Genomic DNA, 17232 nt, shown 5'->3' with positions numbered 1-17232 from the left:
GGTTTTATATGTTGATGAGATTACACAGTAGAGCCTTGATTCCCTTGTTTATTGCTTTGAGGAAAATGCTGTCACACTTCACAAAATTGTTTCCATTTGTTTCCACTTTTTCAAACATCCTTTGAAAACTACCTCAGCAATAGGATACGCAGATTTTGAAGAATCGGCTACATTCCAATAAGCAGCACATAACCCTCTACCTAAAATGTTATGTAGAGACTACTGATCTTTCGAATAGGATCCATTTCCATTTCTATGCAGCAAGTGGCCTGATCTTCATTATAATGGTTTTCAGAGAATATTCAAGCCCTTTGAAACCACTCCAATGTACTCCAGCTATACGGGGTGAGGGACCCCAGGTATAGATCCCGTTGGGGTTGGCACCAAAGCATGCTTGATACCAGAATCCTCCAAAGCACAACCTGGCACAGTTTGAACCATGCGTGTCTTGGTCTTTGTCAGTGGTGGTGAATTTCTGTCCATTGTGAATTTTCAGAGAGTCTCCTGATGGAATAACCCAAAATGTTAATCACAACACATGATTCAGTGTAGTAAGCATGGGGAGAATATTGAAAATATTTCACTCAAGTAAAAGCACTGCTACTTAAGTTAAAGTTTACTCACGTCAGGGTAAAAGTACTCTAAAATTACTAAATTAAAAACAGAAGCTCAATAATAATATTTAAATACTTTCAATAATTATCCATCATTATTTTGTGCCTCAAAGAATAAAAACAAAATCCCAGGCAAAAGTTAAAAAGCCTTTATTCCATTGGCTTGTTCAAAGAACAGCTTAAAAACTTACAATGTTCCAACCAAACCAATGGAATAAATGCTTTTTAATCTTTTCTCTATGAAGAGGGCCTTGGATTTTATTTTTCATCTTTGATGCAGTTACCCCACACCAAAGAGCACTTCTACTGAAGATTTTGACATTACACACCAAAATGTAGAACTCTCTACTCTGTTTTTTGTTTAATAATTTTGTATCTATTCAAAAACGTTCTTCTTACAAATAACAGATTACCCATGTGAGCCTCAGTGAATAGGCTGAAACAGTGTCCCACCTGCTGCTCCCTTTGTGAAGCTTCCCAGGTTTAGCCGGTATCCATCCGTCTCAGGACCAACAGAGAAGGAAGAGTAGTGGGCAAAGACCTTCTGGCTCTCAAAGTCCTCCATGTCCACCCTCAGCTCATAGCTCTTGGCCTGGCTCAGCAGGTGCATGGTCTCCAGGCCTGGAAGATAAACAGTGAGGCGGCGGTCATCCGTCAGAAAACACTGGTTTGAATCCAGATAGGGGAAGAGAACAACACTGATTAGTCCTGTGAAGCTAATGTTGAATATTTTTGGGGGGCAATTTTATTTTTTGGACCCCATTGTTGTGTAGTTGCCATAAAGTAGTCAAGTGACTGCTGCTGAAAAGAAGATTTAGACAGATTCAGACAGAATGGAGTTCTGGAGGGATTTCTCCAACCCAACAGCCGATGTGCTTCCAGCAGAGGGCAGTGGTTTTCAGCCCTTGTCTGTGGGGGGACCCACATCTCAACAGAAGTTTCCTTGAGATCAAAAGTGATTTTGTGGGATGGACAGTCATCCAGCTAAATTTCCCCATTTTGTGGCTACTAACACAGTGGCCTCTGGTGTTTTATTCAGACTATTTTACATTGAAAGGGCTTGGGATTGGTAGGACAGCATAATGTCAGATACAAAATAATAATTTTCTAGGAAAACATTAGCTGTTTCTTCAGAATAATGAACCCATTTAAATTGTTTAGAATAGTGGACCTATTGTAATCTTCCCACGACCCATTAGATCCTTAACTAGCCTCCCAAATAAAACTTGAGTTCGGTAAATCTGTCAAGTGATAAAATGCTATAGTATTTTAGAAACTGACAGATCTTTGTGAACTGTTCAATTTAGAGCACTCTAGATGAGATGGTCAGACAGGTTAGTAAATTAAATAATTGTTGACAGCAGATATAAATTTCAAAGATGGTTAATAGAATATTCGAAAGTTGTAGCCTAGTTTTTTTTCTCTGGTATAGCCTACAGTAAATAAGCAATTTCTGTCATACCCAGCCAGTACTCTCCAGCAGCACTGCCAAAACCAGTTTTGTACTGATCCCACTTCCTGTAGAAGTTCACTGAGCCATCTTGTCTCCTCTGAATGACCTTGTTTTTAGATAGATGAGAGACAGAGAAAAGGGAACAAACAGTTTGAAACCAAGAAAGAAAACAGAAAAGGTGTATTTCCCCACATTTCTTACTGTAGATTCCTAATTCATGAAACAATCCCAGAGTAAAGGTTATTCAAAATATGGAACACGCATTACTATGCATTCTGACACAGTCTTTACAGTTAAATTGTAAATTGTAAATTAGGCTAGGTTTAAAAGCTTTAAATTAACTTTGAATTAAATCAATCCCAGACACTTTCAACATTTTCCTATTCTTGCATACAGCTATATTTTTATTCAGAATACCCATTCGGTAGAGCAGCTACTTGAAATGTCTGAGTGAAGTCTGCACACTTTGAAGACGCAAACTCATCACTTATCAACTCAGGGAATGACATGGGGAAAAAAGAATTCTGGTCCCAGTGCTGGTCCTGCAGAAACCACATTTCCTCATTTTTGGCAAGGAAAATGTGTTGCTTGGCCTTTCTTGTCTAGATCTGAACTGATTAATGTACTTCTGTCTGAGGTTTAGCTAAAGAAGGTTCAACTCTTACCGTCCATTTTTCCGCAGTATCGTCGCCATCGTTGCTCATGTCACAGTAAACCTGGACAGGAGAAGTGGGCCCTGCTGGGTAGATGGTGTACACTCCATCCTGACCTGAACCTGCTCTGTAGATGTCGCTACAGTCGATGGGTAGAGGGGACTGATAAGCTGCTACTGGCAGCAGCACTGCTAGAAGAACTCTGAGCTGTAGCAAATATAGAAAAAGAGAAAATTAAAGGATTTCTGTCAAAGATAAAGTTTGTAAAGAGAAAAATTGGATATGACTAAGTAGCTTATTGGTGAACAACATGTTTATCAATCTTATGTACAACATGGCGTATGTACAATATGCTGCACTCCACTGTAGCCTACAGATTCCAGATTGCCGTACTAACATTTGGCAGGCAATGTCACTTGGGCAGTACAAACAGTCTAGGACTAAGATACTGTATATGTTCCATGAGATCCAAATCAAGGCCTGTGTATATCAAGATTATTTATATTTTGAGGAAAAAAGCTTTTCCTCAAAATAGATCATACAAAAAACAAATCTGCTTCCTTCTGACAAGCAATAAGGATGTGATTTTGGTAACAAAGTTCTAGCATTCCAACCCTACAGATGTTTATAGTACATACTGAATGTCAGTCTACAATCTGTAGAGTAGATGAATTTATGCAAGCTTTAAATTTCAATCCAAACCATTAAATATAAAACTTGGAACAGAAATAATTCAAAGTTTACAGTCACTTCTTCATGGCATATTTGGCAAATATAACAGAGATACTGATCTGTGTACCTTTAAGTCTCATGTCCTATTAGTAGGCATGTCAAAATTTTGTATTTCACTGATGCTCATATCCTTAACAACTTACAATGCGTGAGAAGGTAGGGAGTCAGTGTCTTGCTCAAGGGCACTTAGACAGGACAAGTGGCAACATTGGACTATCCAAATAAAGTTTGACCCAGGGACTTTCTGGTGATGAGTAATCATGTCCTGTATTAGACTCTGGTCTGTATTCCTACTATGGTGATACTTTAAATCGTTGTCCTCTCTGATTTCAAAGGAGAAAATGGGACGGATGGAACTTGATGATTTCTTCCCTCATATTGTACACAGATTGTTCTTTGGTCTAAGAGTAGTCTTACTATCCCCACAGCATCTCTTTTGGCCAATTCAAATTATGGATAGTAAAGATAATTTCACACCAACCTGGACTGGACAAAATAAGGCTCATAAAATTTCCTTTCCTGATTGTAGATCTGACCTCATCCAAGAGCAGGTAATGTGAATATGGACTGTGTTAGGACAGAGCTGCGTGCCTAAATAGGATTCCGTGTTTAGCTTATTACAGGCTCAGGAGCAGCAGGCTCTGTGTGGTTTTTTCATATGTAATGCTTTTTGCTATGCGCACTGCTTAGGGGAATTACAGTATGCACTGTGTTGGCCCCAAGAGCCCTGCCTGAGGGAAATACAGTGTGGCTTGTACACCAGAAGTCAAACAAGTATCAACCAACTGGAGGCTGGTGCACTGTACATCCACATACCAGGAAGAAGCTGGGTGATTTTCTTACTGTAGTGGATAAGTCAACGCATAAAAAAAAAAAAAAGAGTCAGCGTTGTTTCACTCACTTCTTTGTTACATACCATCATTCTTTTATCAGTGGTTGATTGTTCCAAGTATTTTATGATGAAGAGGCAGTATGGATAACCTGAAAAGAGAAAAAAAATAATTCAGGAAATACAGAAAAGTAATTCAGTTTCAGCTGTCTCCTAAAAGCCTGTATTTACTGCAGACTAAAATTAAACAAACTGGTGATATTTTTCTCAGCTGCATGCATTTTTCAATAGTGCTGTATAATAGCAGTTTAAAGTATGATGGTAAACATGTATGAACTTACCGGTAAGAGAGGTGTTCATATGCCAGATGAGTTGCCAGAATAAGCAGATCTTTACTCCTTTTATATTAGAGAGTGCACCCCTGCATGTTGCAACACAGTATATTCCCAGTATTTTCTCAAGTGAGTAACTCAATGTTTATTCTCTCCCTGGCCAGTTTTGTTATCTCTCTCTCTCTCTCTCTCTCTCTCTCTCTCTCTCTCTCTCTCTCTCTCTCTCTCTCTCTCTCTTTCTTTCTCTGTCTCTCTCTCAAGCCAGTCATTGTTAGCACCTCCTATATACTGCAAACAGTTTATTTCTAAACAGTCTTTCCCTTAGTTTGTTGTGTAATTTTCAACTAACCTCTCTTACCAAGGAAAGTCCCACATTTCCATCATCAAATAAGTAAACCACATGGGTAGAAAGACAGGTCAGCAATGTTGAGTTCAGTTCCATTCGCATATATTCTATATTGTAGTGGTATACCAACCAAGAGCTAAATCTTTGTCACATACAGTAGAACAGCAAGTTGAAGTCAATAACCTACACTTCATTAACTGGGTTTGAATTTACTGGTGAAATCAATAAGAGAATCACCATGCTTTCTAGCTTAATACAGTGATTCAATATAGGCTACTGTAGTTGAGAAAAGCTCAATATAGAGATGATGCAAAATATTTTTTTTCCTTTTAACAGCTTTCCACATAATTTGGATCTGATACTCTGAACAATTAGGTTCACCTAGATGTACTATGGACACTTTTAATGGGAGAGGGCCATTTCTAAATATCAGATTGAGTTATGGTGAACTGCATTCATTCAGTTGATTAGGCTGACTTCACTCTCTCTGTCTGTGTGTGTGTGTGTGTGTGTGTGTGTGTGTGTGTGTGTGTGTGTGTGTGTGTGTGTGTGTGTGTGTGTGTGTGTGTGTGTGTGTGTGTGTGTGTGGTGTGCTAGAACAGCGGTGTTGTCAGAACAGCCAGTCGCTCAGCAGTGCAGAGAGACTTCATTCCAAGACTGTGATGACGATTGCTTGATCACCTAATTGGCTGACTAACTGATTGAATTTCTGGCAGTGTTACTGACTGCCTGTACTGACTGGATAAACCTCTGGCATACTGACGACCTAACATTCTAACTTGCTTACTGATTAGTTAACTTTCTGACCAGCTTACTTACATGCTAACTTTCTGATTTTCTCACTGAGTAGCTCATTTTCTGACTGAGTTACTGACTGGGTTGCTTTCCAACTTGTTTGCTGATGCTGTGTGCCCCTTTAATACCTGAGGAAGCATCCAAATCCTGCTAATCTGCCTGCTGGACTCTGGGCCCCGAGGCCTCATGGGTGATTGGCACTGTGTGTGTGCACGTGCTTGTTTGTGTGTATGTGTGTGTGTGTTTGAATAACCCTGGCTCTCGCTGCACTGGCTAACTGGCTCTGCTAACGGAACGATATGATAAGCTAGAAGACAATGGGATGTGCACAGGGACAGATTTCAGACCCTGGGTGTGGGTGTGTGTGTGTGTGTGGGTGTGTGTGTGTGTGTATACACATGCGCACCGGCATTCAACCCTACAACAATGTTACGTGTGTGACACCTTGTTGTAGGGTTACGTGTGTGTAGAGCTCTGAGCTCTTTGACAACCAAGCAGTCAACCAGAGAGTCTGGCTGGAGTCTATTTTGGGTGCAGTGGGTTCTCCCCCTGCCCAACCCTAAGGAACTAGGAGATGGCTGAGTCTAATATGGTAAGTCCGGCAGAGACCCCCTAAATATGCATTGTGTTAGAGAATCTTGTCCTATTGGTGGAGGAAAAAAAAACACACACACACAATTAGGGATGTACTTTTTTTAATGTAATGTTATTTAATCACCTACTGTAAAAATAGAAAGTTATCAAAAACAGAATTGGCAACTCTTATTGTGTTTGCCAAAAGCACACACCCTATACGATGCAGGTGAGCTATGACTTAATTTTGTCTCTAGAAAGTTTCATAAATATACAATATGTGACTTTCCCATTTTTATTCATGTTTTGCTTAGGCAACTTTGCAGTGTAAATTACATTTAGATTCTCTTGTTGAGTTTTGAGCAGGAATGAGCGCTTCAACACAGCCTGAGATTACAGGTTTACCTTTATGGACATGAATAAGACTGTTGGAAAATTAAAAGGAGCTTTGCTGCTGTGACAAGAAGTCTTCACTTTATTTATACAGTTAACGAGTGACTCTCACTCACTCACGCGCACACACACACACATACACACATACAGACACATGCACACTCAGAGTAGTTGTCCTCTGATCCCTTGTTGCTCCAGAGAGGCTTGGTTTGAGATTAACGCAGGAACTCTTCCTGTGCCCCCCTCCGAGCTCTGGACTCTCTCTCTCCATGCCAGGTATTTTTAGCTGTGACATAATGCCCCTAGCTCTCTCTCTCTGACTCTGTGTCTCTCTCTCTGTCTCACGCGTGCGCTCACACACACACACACACACACACACACACAAACACAAACACAAACACACTCTTCAACTCTCTGTCTTTCCCTAACCCTGTCTCCCTCCCTCTCTTTCTTTCTCACACAGACACCCCCCCCCCTTCCTGTCTCTAACTCTCTTTCTCCCCCTCTCTCTCTCTCTCTCTGTAACTCCCCCCCCACCCTCTCCCACCCTCCCACCCCTCCCCAGCTTCCAGGCTAGGGCTAGCTACAGTAATTGAGTGCTCAGGTTTCACACTTTCAGCTGCAGGCTGAGAAACATGGCAGTGGAGGAGGCAGCCGACTATCTAGCAGAAGTAAGTCTTGTACTGTACTGTCCTTCATTCAGAACACTGACTGTAGCCAGACTCCTTCACTGCGATGCTAACATGACTGTGGATTTTATAGTGTTTGCCGGTAGGATTTAGTGATGTTGCCGTGGTCAGCGGTCCAGAGATGGGACATTGTTGGATGAGGTGGGACGGTTATGGTGGGGGGGGTCGTTGATGGGACGGGTAGCAGTTGCAACTCTGCCCGACTGCACCACTCTGCTGCAGTGTGGTGTGTGTGTGTGTGTGTGCCTGTGTGTGCCTGTGTGTTCGTTTGTATGCATAAGTGCTTTACTCTGATTTTAGATAATCTAATTCATGTTAATTACAGTCTATTCAGTCTATACTCTTACTGCGTTCTATGGATACAGTTGCATGTTGTAGATCAGTAGACTCATGAATGGAAACACCTGACCTTGGATAGTGGCGCATGCTCTATGTGTGTTTGTGTTTATGTGTGATGTGTGTGAGAGTGTGACAGAGCGGGAAAGAGGGATAAAAGAGCAAAGGGGAGAGATAATAATAAGAACTAGAGGTAGAGAAGGAGAGAGAGGGGCAGAAACTGCTGATTTATATATGCCAGTGAATTTAGACGTGGAAAGATAGCCCTTCATGAGCCCTTGTAAATCCCCCAAAATCTGCCTTGACTTGGTGAGATTTACCCTTTCTTTGCTGACTAGCACATCTCTGGTTTACCACAGGACCCAGGCAGGAGGTATGTATCCGACCCGGGAATTTGCAAATGAGCAGATTTTTGTTTGTTTGTTTGTTTGTTTGTCTGACCTGCAACGAGTGCCAGATAGGTGGGGGTTACTGTATCAGGACAGGTACAATACAGATTGAGTCGGGTAAATTAGTCACAGCACAGTATACTAAATTGGATTGGAGTTGGATTTTATATCTTGACTTATAACATTCTTTAGAAGGGCCTAATTGGGACTAAATCTAATGAAAGTACTTTTCCACATGTTCTAATTGTCCCCGAATCTCAAATCCTACCCACATTTTTTTAAAAACACTTAACTGTTTGGTAGTTAGTATACAACTATAAATGTAATGTGGACACAAAAATAGTGTGGTAATCGGAGCATAGTGACAACTGCATTCCCGGCTCACACCAACCAAGGTGGCAAGTGCCTGGTGTTGGCATGGTAATGAATACAGTACAAGCTGATGGTGGCGGGGTGAACAGCATGGCAGGTATGATCCCATAGACTTCATATGGCAGCCAGTTAAAGTTAAATGACTCAGTCCCAGGTAGGCAAGGGCACGGCGGTGCACCATTTTTAGGCAGGCTTTTTATCCATTCTAATCCTGTGTATGATCCACTGCAGGATTACAATTGATTCCCCTCCAAATAAAACCAAGATGTAGATTGAAATAAGAGTAATTTCTTAATAGCTTGTATATTCATGCTATATACTTTTAGTATTTTGATGCCGTTACGTGTCTCATTTGTTATGTGGGTGCTGTACTGATGACAAATTTGTTGAGAGCTGGCTCTATAATGGCTCTCACTGTATTTAATGAACAAGCAAATCCCAGCTGGACCTTTTCTCCAATATCTGTGTAGCAGTGAATGCCAGGGAGAATTTACCATTCACAGGATTTTTGTTACTGTTTTGGGCAACCTAGTTCAAATCAGTTGTGTTAGCTACAGTATACAGATGTAGCCCTGCTTGATGCATTGCTGCCGCGCTTAGGCTCCACTAGCCAAGAGAAGCTGTTTGGAAAATCCTGCAGTATAAATGCAGGGCCTGATCATGGAATCAGGGTTTAAAAAAGAGTTAGACATAATGCTGAATACCATGGAATCATGGGGCTTTGGCAAAGTGTTGTGGAAATAGTAAACATTTGTTATTCTGAGTAGTTAATCATGAAAACAAACACAAACATATTTAATCATTTCAAATTTTAGAAGGAATAGAGTTGTGTCTGGTCAGTGTTGTTTGTTTATATGTGTGTATGTGTGTGCGTGTGTGTATGTGAGTGTATTTGTGTACGTGTGTATGCAGTGTTTCCCACAGACTGTCAGTTTACATCGGCGGTGTCGGGAGAAGGGGGCGGGTTATTGACGACTTGTTATTGACGTTTCATTCAGCGAGCCCAGTAATTCATATTTTCTCAAGCACTTAGGTCTCTAAATCTAGTCTAAGCTAATGGCATTGCAACATTAGCTGATTGTTATACTTCCATCTGATTATCGAGGCTACGTTTCAGACTGTCTCTCCATTCAGTTTGTGTCAGCACAGACACACAGGAGCACAGATGCGCTGCGTCATAACTGCAATGAATTATGGTCATTGTAGTTCACTGAGAAACTTACAGGACTTGGCAGCATTAAATCCTGATTGTTTGAAAACTACATTGGTGAGAACCACCAGCTCCACGCATTACAGCACGTAAAATGATTCCAAAACAAATATTAACCTTGCGGGCAGCCTGAATATTAGTATTATATGGGAAACACTGTGTATGTGTACGTCAGAAAATCCACTTGAGTTTGTTATGAGACAATGAAGCCCACATATTGTAGCGACAGTCATCAGCAGTACAGGCGTTCAGCAAATTGAAGTGTGTGTCAGGGAGTACGCAGTTAGGCATGTGACAACGCACATTCTGCTTTCGTGTTGAGAGTCACACGCTCCACTAGTTGATATATTTTGTTTCACTATACACTTGTTCAGCAATTACTGATAGTGCAAACTAGGCAACGATCACCTCCACATACTTTCCAAAGTACTTTAAAGTGCCGTCAATTGCAAATTGTCTGCCAGTTCTGAGCAGTGCTGTGACACCTTCTGAGCGGTGACTTTTACATGGGTGCCACTGCATTTCCCTGCTAGCCTAGAGAGAAATGTCCTCTATTCCTGCAACTCCCATCCCTTCTGTCCCAGCAAAAGAAGATTAAGAGAGGAGGGATCTGCCCACTGTAAGAAGAAGATCAAGACGGAACTGCAGTTAAAATAATGACTTCGGGTTAGCCTGATATTCAGACTGAATGGCCATATCATTACCACTCCATTATTCAGCCAGAGATTGCCTCCTTGTTAGCCATTTTCTGTGTGTGTGTGTGTGTGTGTGGGGGGGGGTGATTGTCCCCTAACAAATCACTAGTGACTGACGTATCCATCTGCTCTGGCGTTATTTTCAGTGACACTGATGCTGGACGTATTTACCAACTTAAAGACCGACTCAAAGACAATATGTTGGTTAAGGGGGTGATTTCAACAAATATTATTATGCCGAAACGGCGATAAAAAAGCATTGCACAAAAACCAGACGCTCGACTAAATCTGAAGAGTGGGTGGGACAAGTTTCAGGAGTCTGGAACCAGGCTAACTTCAGGTGCCATTTTCCTTTAAAGGGCATTTAATCAGTCATTTTGATCTTGCTGTGCATTTTCTCTGGTATGTAGTAATCATAGAAAAAGTATAGACAGAATGGGGCATTATGGAGTATTGTTATAATGTATATGTAAAAATGCAATATACCCTACAATAGCTGCCAAAGAATTTTGGTAATGTTATGGAAAATGAGTATTGTATTCAAAGTCTCTGCACTTTCTCAATGTTCTTTTCCATGGCAATGGCATTAAATGGTAATAAATTGTGTTGGCCATCTTAAACAGAATGACCAAAGGACTATTCAAGAAGATTGATTTGAATGGGGAATCCATTTCTATTCATTCTAATTCTGTAGTCTCTAGTTCATAGTCTTCTCCCATGGGCTCTTATCAGTAACATTCCTATGCTATGTACTCTGTGTGTTTGTGTGTGTGTGTGTGTGTGTGTGTGTGTGTACATGCCTGTATGTATACTGTCACTCAACAGCTTCTCTCTCTCTCTCTCTCTCTCTCTCTCTCTCTCTCTCTCTCTCTCTCTCTCTCTCTCTCTCTCTCTCTCTCTCTCTCTCTCTCTCTCTCTCTCTCTCTCTCTCTCTAGCCTGGAAACCAAACAAGGATTTAGTCAGGTTTAGGAATATATTGGTACTGTTGTCATGTGGGAACCTACCAGAATATCTGTAGGCACACCTCTTTTGCGTCTCAACCTATAGTTAAAGAAACCAGACTGTACATGTGAATCAGTTTGCTCCTAGTCTTGCAGTGTTCCCCTTCCTATCCTCTCAGTCGAACATATACTGTACTGGATGTCAATGTTTCACATCTTTACAAGTTTAAAGAAGACAACCCTACCAATCCTTCAGAACAAAATCCAAAATCAGAATAATTCATGAACTGCTCAGATATCAGCTGTGACAAGGCAAAGATGAAACAATGACACAAATATCTTGTCAGTTACATCTTCAACCTGATAGTCTGTCAGGCAGTGTAAATATAAAGGCTGTGGCAAGTTGTGGTCTGTCAAAGACTTATTTTCATCATTGCACAGTGGCAGCCACCTTGGTGTCAAGTTTACACAACCGTTGTAAACAGTGGAAGGCTCTGCTGGGCCTACAGTACTTACAGTACTTCTTGGCCAGAGTGCCTAGTGTCGCTCTGAACTATATGACAGGGTTGACAGGGTGATGCTCTGAATAAATTAAAAGAATCTCTGAATTATGAGCAGGCCAGGTTGGTGCCACATTAAAATTTAAAGGCTTGGCATTGTGCCTTACAAATGCCTCTTAGCTGTTCTAAAATCACTGCACAGCACAGACTCTTGTGGTCATGTTATTGCCTTTATAAAACAGCATATATAGCATTATTAAATATAATAATTTATATTCCATTTATTTTCCACCATTTATCTTCCAATAAGTTATATCATTCTTGAACAGCAAGCTAAGAATGTGGTTGCTAAGCAATGCATAGTTACCATATAAGTGGTGTTTTTGGGTTTGTGCATTAATATTTAAATTGTGTTAGGGTGTGCTAGGTGTGTGCTAGTATGCAGTCAGAGGTGTTTGTTTATCAGGCATTTTACAGTGGCACCCGACATGCCTCAGCCAATCAGAACTGAGGACTTAGGATTTAAAATGAGCTAATGCCCAGAGTGCTGGGGTTCACAACCTTAATCACATGCCTTCTCCTCTCACTTTCCTCCACTTTCCACTGTATTCTATTATTAAGCAATTTTGCTTTGCCCTTTGAAGATGTACCAATTAACTGATGTAAACAAGCTCCTCCATCTTGTTCTTTGTACTGAATTTCTGAGCTCCTTTTTCCTCCACATTGGTGGATTTCATGATGAATAACAAGGCGATGATGATGATGATGATGATGATGATGAGGTAATAAAAAAAAAAGGAAAAAAAAAATCCTAGCAATCATATTCAATTTTCTACCTGGGTGGCTGAGTAAAATAGATTATTTTGTTTGTATACAACAACTTAAAGGTGGCACAATTTCACAACTACCCCATTTCATTTCAGAATGTTTGTGTATGTGTGTGTGTGTGTGTGTGTATGTGTGTGTGTGTGTGTGTGTGTGTGTGTGATGTCATGGCCCCTGCCTGGCATCCGGTATAAGCCTCTACTCTCTGCCCTAGGGAATTGATGCTGACACCGAAAACACACCCTAAATCTGTGTGTGTGTGTGTGTGTGTGTGTGTGTGTGTGTGTGTGTGTGTGTGAGATGGTGAACTCAGATAAGCTCCATTCAGTTAGTGGGAAATGAGCTCAGCGCTCAGCTTTAGTTAGTAATCTGTCTACAATAACAAACATTATGGTGCAGTGAGCATGGTAAGACTTTCTGGAACACAAGACAATTTCTAGCCAACAAGGCAGGAATTGAAAATTTTAACTAGCAGGTTACCTCTGATACTATTCTATAGTCTGTTGCTAACATTACAATGTTGTGTGTGTGTGTGTGTGTGTGTGTGTGTGTGTGTGCACGAGAACATCTTGGGTCAATATGCACACAAGCAAAGAGTAACTGGAGAATGCTTATCCTGTGTACAGTATGTATGACTACAAGGGTGTGGCAAACTATACTACAGCACTGCAATGAAATCTGAGACACACCCGGCCTGTCTGTCCGCCTGCCTGTCTGTTTCTCTGTCTGTTTGTCTCTCGCCTATTTTCCACCCTTCTCCCTTCTTTCTAACCCGTATTCTCTCTCTACCCACCTGCTTCCCCACCCCACTCCTCCACTGATACATACTCTCTCTTTCTCTCTCTCTCTCTCTCCCTTCTACAAACCCCTGGCATTAACCCACTCCCACAGGGCTCAGCCACACCCTGAAATCTTCACACACACACAGACGCACACAAACACACGTGCACACACAGCATATTTAGTGCCCTGTCGTGAAATGCAGCTTTCATCTGCTCTCTATCTCAACACTTGGTACATGTTTGCGTTCTTCTGCGATATGAAGTCAATAAATACCAGTTGTGACAGGTTAACTTCAAATCGCTTTGTTCCTGTTGTTGCCATGTGCACAGTCATAGCCTTTTTTCTGTAGCCCCGAGCAAGACACTTGGTGCTCAATCGCTGTTTCTGATGTGTATGTGTGTGGCTGTATGTGTGTGGTTGTCCCAAATGCACTGCCTTGCCCCAAAATGCAACAGTGTGTATGAACACTTACGTGAAATAATATTGGATGCAGACACCGACCAGCAGTTGGTTCTTTGGTCCAATTACCCTTATGTGTCCCCTTCAGCTCTGGGATCAGTTCACTGTCCATTCAGTTCGTTCAAAACATGAAGACAAACTGCATGGCATTTGTCAATTACATTCTGAAGTATTTCTTAATAGGCTGGACCTGATCTTCATTTCTGCAGTTTTAAGTTTTGAAGAAGATACACTAGCTGAATTAACTGAATGGGTTCAGTGAACTAAACCCAGCCTCTCTCTACTATTTTTCTACCTCTTAATATTTTGATGCATTTTGCATTGTAGCTTAATGATACTTTAGTCTATCTGCATTATGTGAAAAACACATCGGTTCCAAACAGACACTCTTATCAAACCAATATACTAAAGCCCTTGGCTATAGGCTTGGTTCTGGCACTATTGCAGGTTATTTATCCTTGGCATGGTTTAGTGCAGTTTGGCTAAACAGACAGGTTGGAGACACAGTGGAGTATTCAATTGATTTCTTTCTCCCTCAGACCTACAAACTACAAATTTCAATTTCATGGTATTCTACTTTTGTGGGCTCTTTGAGGGCTTGCCCAACACAATTTACCCTATTTTAACAGCTCTTAACACACATGCCCCCAGGGTTTAGTCAGCTTATCTTTCATTGCAGGGATTCATAGGGAAAACTATGAAGTATAACATAGCTAGTAGCCTCTTACTAATGTACAGCATTGGGAATGCTGCAGTATCTTTCTGTATCTCCATAATATCAAATGGCCTGGCAGACACTCCACCAAACCAATATCATTAAGTGAAACACTTAAAGTTATGCCCCTTGTGTTTGCCAGGAAGAAACCAACCAAGCTGTTCCCTTTGTGTTGAAGTAAGAAGATAACACATTTTTCACCAAAAAAGTGCTTAAATATGTAATTTGTGTGCATTCCACTACAAGCCAGCACACTGTTCACGTTTTAGGTGTATACTTTGATTTCCACTTTGTGAATTTCGTATAGGTTTTGGAAGAACTGTCACTGTTTTTCGCCACCACATTTCATATTAATCTGTGTATCCTAGGTTTCCTAGGTTTTTGTGTAGACCTATAGCAACCTTTCTCATCAGCCCATAACCATTCTCTCCGTTTCTCTCTTTCTGCAGACTGATGTAAATGCCAGCTATCTGCGGGCAGCGAGGGCGGGGAACCTGGAGAAAGCTCTGGACTACCTGAAGAATGGGGTGGACATCAACATCTGCAACCAGGTGAGCTTACTAACTGACAGCTAAGAGAACACACAAAATTGCAGCCTCATGCAGTTAAGATATCGTACATGTTCAAATCACAGTTTCAATTTCAATTCTATTAATCATGCAGCCCTAATGTCAGCCTACCATCTGACCTGAAGCTGAAGATCAGATGAGTCAAAACAATGATCCAAAACATACAAGCAAGTCTACATCAGAATGGTTGAAGAACAAGAAATGTCATTTTTTTTTCATGTCAAAGTCTAGATCAAAACTCCATTGCAATGTTGCAGCAGGACCCAAAACAAACAGTTCTTGCTTGAAACCCACAAATGTTCCTGAGTTGAATCAGTTCTGCAAGGAAGAGGGGTCCATAATTTCTCCATTGCACTGTGAGATACTGATCATTTACTTGTGTAACCAATCATTGAGTGTGAAGGAGGGGATTACTTTTTCACACATGGGCATTGGGTGTTGCATAACTTTGTTTGAAGTGGTAATCTGCAAGAACCTTGTTCTTTGGTTTTGTCTCCATCTTTGGTGATTGCTGTGGTGTTTTTGCACTGCACTTACCAGAGTTCATTTGGCAATCAAACAGTGTCGCCCTGTAGATACAGTACCGCTCTTTACTTTGTCTGTTCAGCCATGGTGTTCTTCTTCTGTTGCTCTGCCGGCAACATTAAATGCATCACTTCCTGTGTGCTATAGGATTTTTCCTGGGAAAGACTCAGTTGTTTAGAACAGCAAATGCAAAAACCTTCATGAAGAATCACTATTTTGTTATTTATTGAAATGAAAATGTTGTGGATTGTCACTATAATAAATTAATTAATTTCCAAAGGTATGCTGTTTGTTCAGTCAGGATGCTTTTTATGCAGTGCTGTAGGCTTGGGTTGAAGATCTGATAATATTCAGTGATTTCTATGCAAAAATGTGATTTTTCACAAAAATCTTTCACAGCACTATAGAATTGAATTGAATTCAACAGACTCAAACCGAACCCTTAGTTATTCAAAGAAAGCATAGTCATCAACATCTGTAGCTATGTAGCTCTACCACCTTGCAGCAAGTGTAGAATAGAATTTTATTAGAAATTATATACTATATACAGTGTGTTTTATCTCTCTTCTTTTCTTGATTTTGATAACTAATCTCTCTCTCTCTCTCTCTCTCTCTCTCTCTCTCTCTCTCTCTCTCTCTCTCTCTCTCTCTCTCTCTCTCTCTCTCTCTCTCTCCCTCCCTCCCTCTCTCCAGAACGGTCTGAATGCTCTCCATCTGGCCTCCAAGGAGGGCCATGTGGAGGTGGTGGCTGAGCTCATCAAGCAGGGAGCCAATGTCGACGCAGCTACCAAGGTATGTCCCGCCCAGGAACAGCTCTGATTGGACAAAAGACAAAAGAAAGGAAAAGACTGCTTCTTATCCTCAATCAAAACGTGTGAGGGTGTGCTGATGCACACACACACAAACACAAGCACACACATACGTACATACAGTACACACACATGCTTTGCTGCTTCAGCACCTTCACAAAGTCACATTGCTAAAGCAGCACTAAAGGAGATGAATGGCTATGTGTTAGCAGAAGGTTATTAAGTGATTTAGTGGAAGGAAACTCACTGCCAGGTGTCCAATAGATTGCACATCAATGTTTCCCACACAAATGTTTCTTGGCTGAGTGGACAGGCCTCGGAAACCATATTTAAATCATGTGACACTGAAACTCTCCACTCAAACCAATATGAATGCTATGAAACAGCATTTAAATTGTGGCATTAAAACTACCCATGATGCAAATATTATTGAAAATCCTTAAAACAGTATTTAGTGCATGTGACACAAAATCTTCAGTGAAACCAATCCTAATGTAATTCCTTGAAAAAGCATTTAGTCTATGACACTAAAACTCTTCAGTTAAACCAATCGTAATGTAATTCCACAGATCATGTGACACTAAAATTCCCCATTGACAGCGATGCTAATTAAATTAAGTGTCAGCGCCCACAAGCTCCCCATCTGGTCCACTCAGACTTTCAATATTAGGGGAGCACTGGTACAGAGGTAGAG

At 41.0% G+C, this 17232-nt stretch overlaps 1 protein-coding gene across 1 annotated transcript; it reads right to left on the bottom strand.

The window, feature by feature from the left end:
• Nucleotides 1–211: 211 nt before the first annotated feature.
• On the bottom strand, nt 212–4724 carry LOC139643159 (microfibril-associated glycoprotein 4-like). The gene is made up of 6 exons (XM_071518332.1): nt 4623–4724; nt 4369–4433; nt 2733–2927; nt 2077–2173; nt 1068–1235; nt 212–504 (listed from the first exon to the last, which is right to left on the bottom strand). The coding sequence occupies exons 1-6, from the start codon at nt 4639–4641 to the stop codon at nt 254–256; spliced, it is 795 nt and encodes a 264-aa protein (XP_071374433.1). The 5' UTR covers nt 4642–4724; the 3' UTR covers nt 212–253.
• Between the last annotated feature and the right edge of the window lie 12508 nt (nt 4725–17232).

This window comes from Centroberyx affinis, unplaced genomic scaffold (assembly GCF_046629955.1).
Source record: "Centroberyx affinis isolate AG114_WGS23_722 - 3 ecotype Tasmania unplaced genomic scaffold, CSIRO-AGI_Caff_v1 ptg000565l_1, whole genome shotgun sequence".
In the NCBI taxonomy this organism is placed as follows: domain Eukaryota; kingdom Metazoa; phylum Chordata; class Actinopteri; order Beryciformes; family Berycidae; genus Centroberyx; species Centroberyx affinis.
This window is presented reverse-complemented; position numbering and strand designations above follow the sequence as displayed.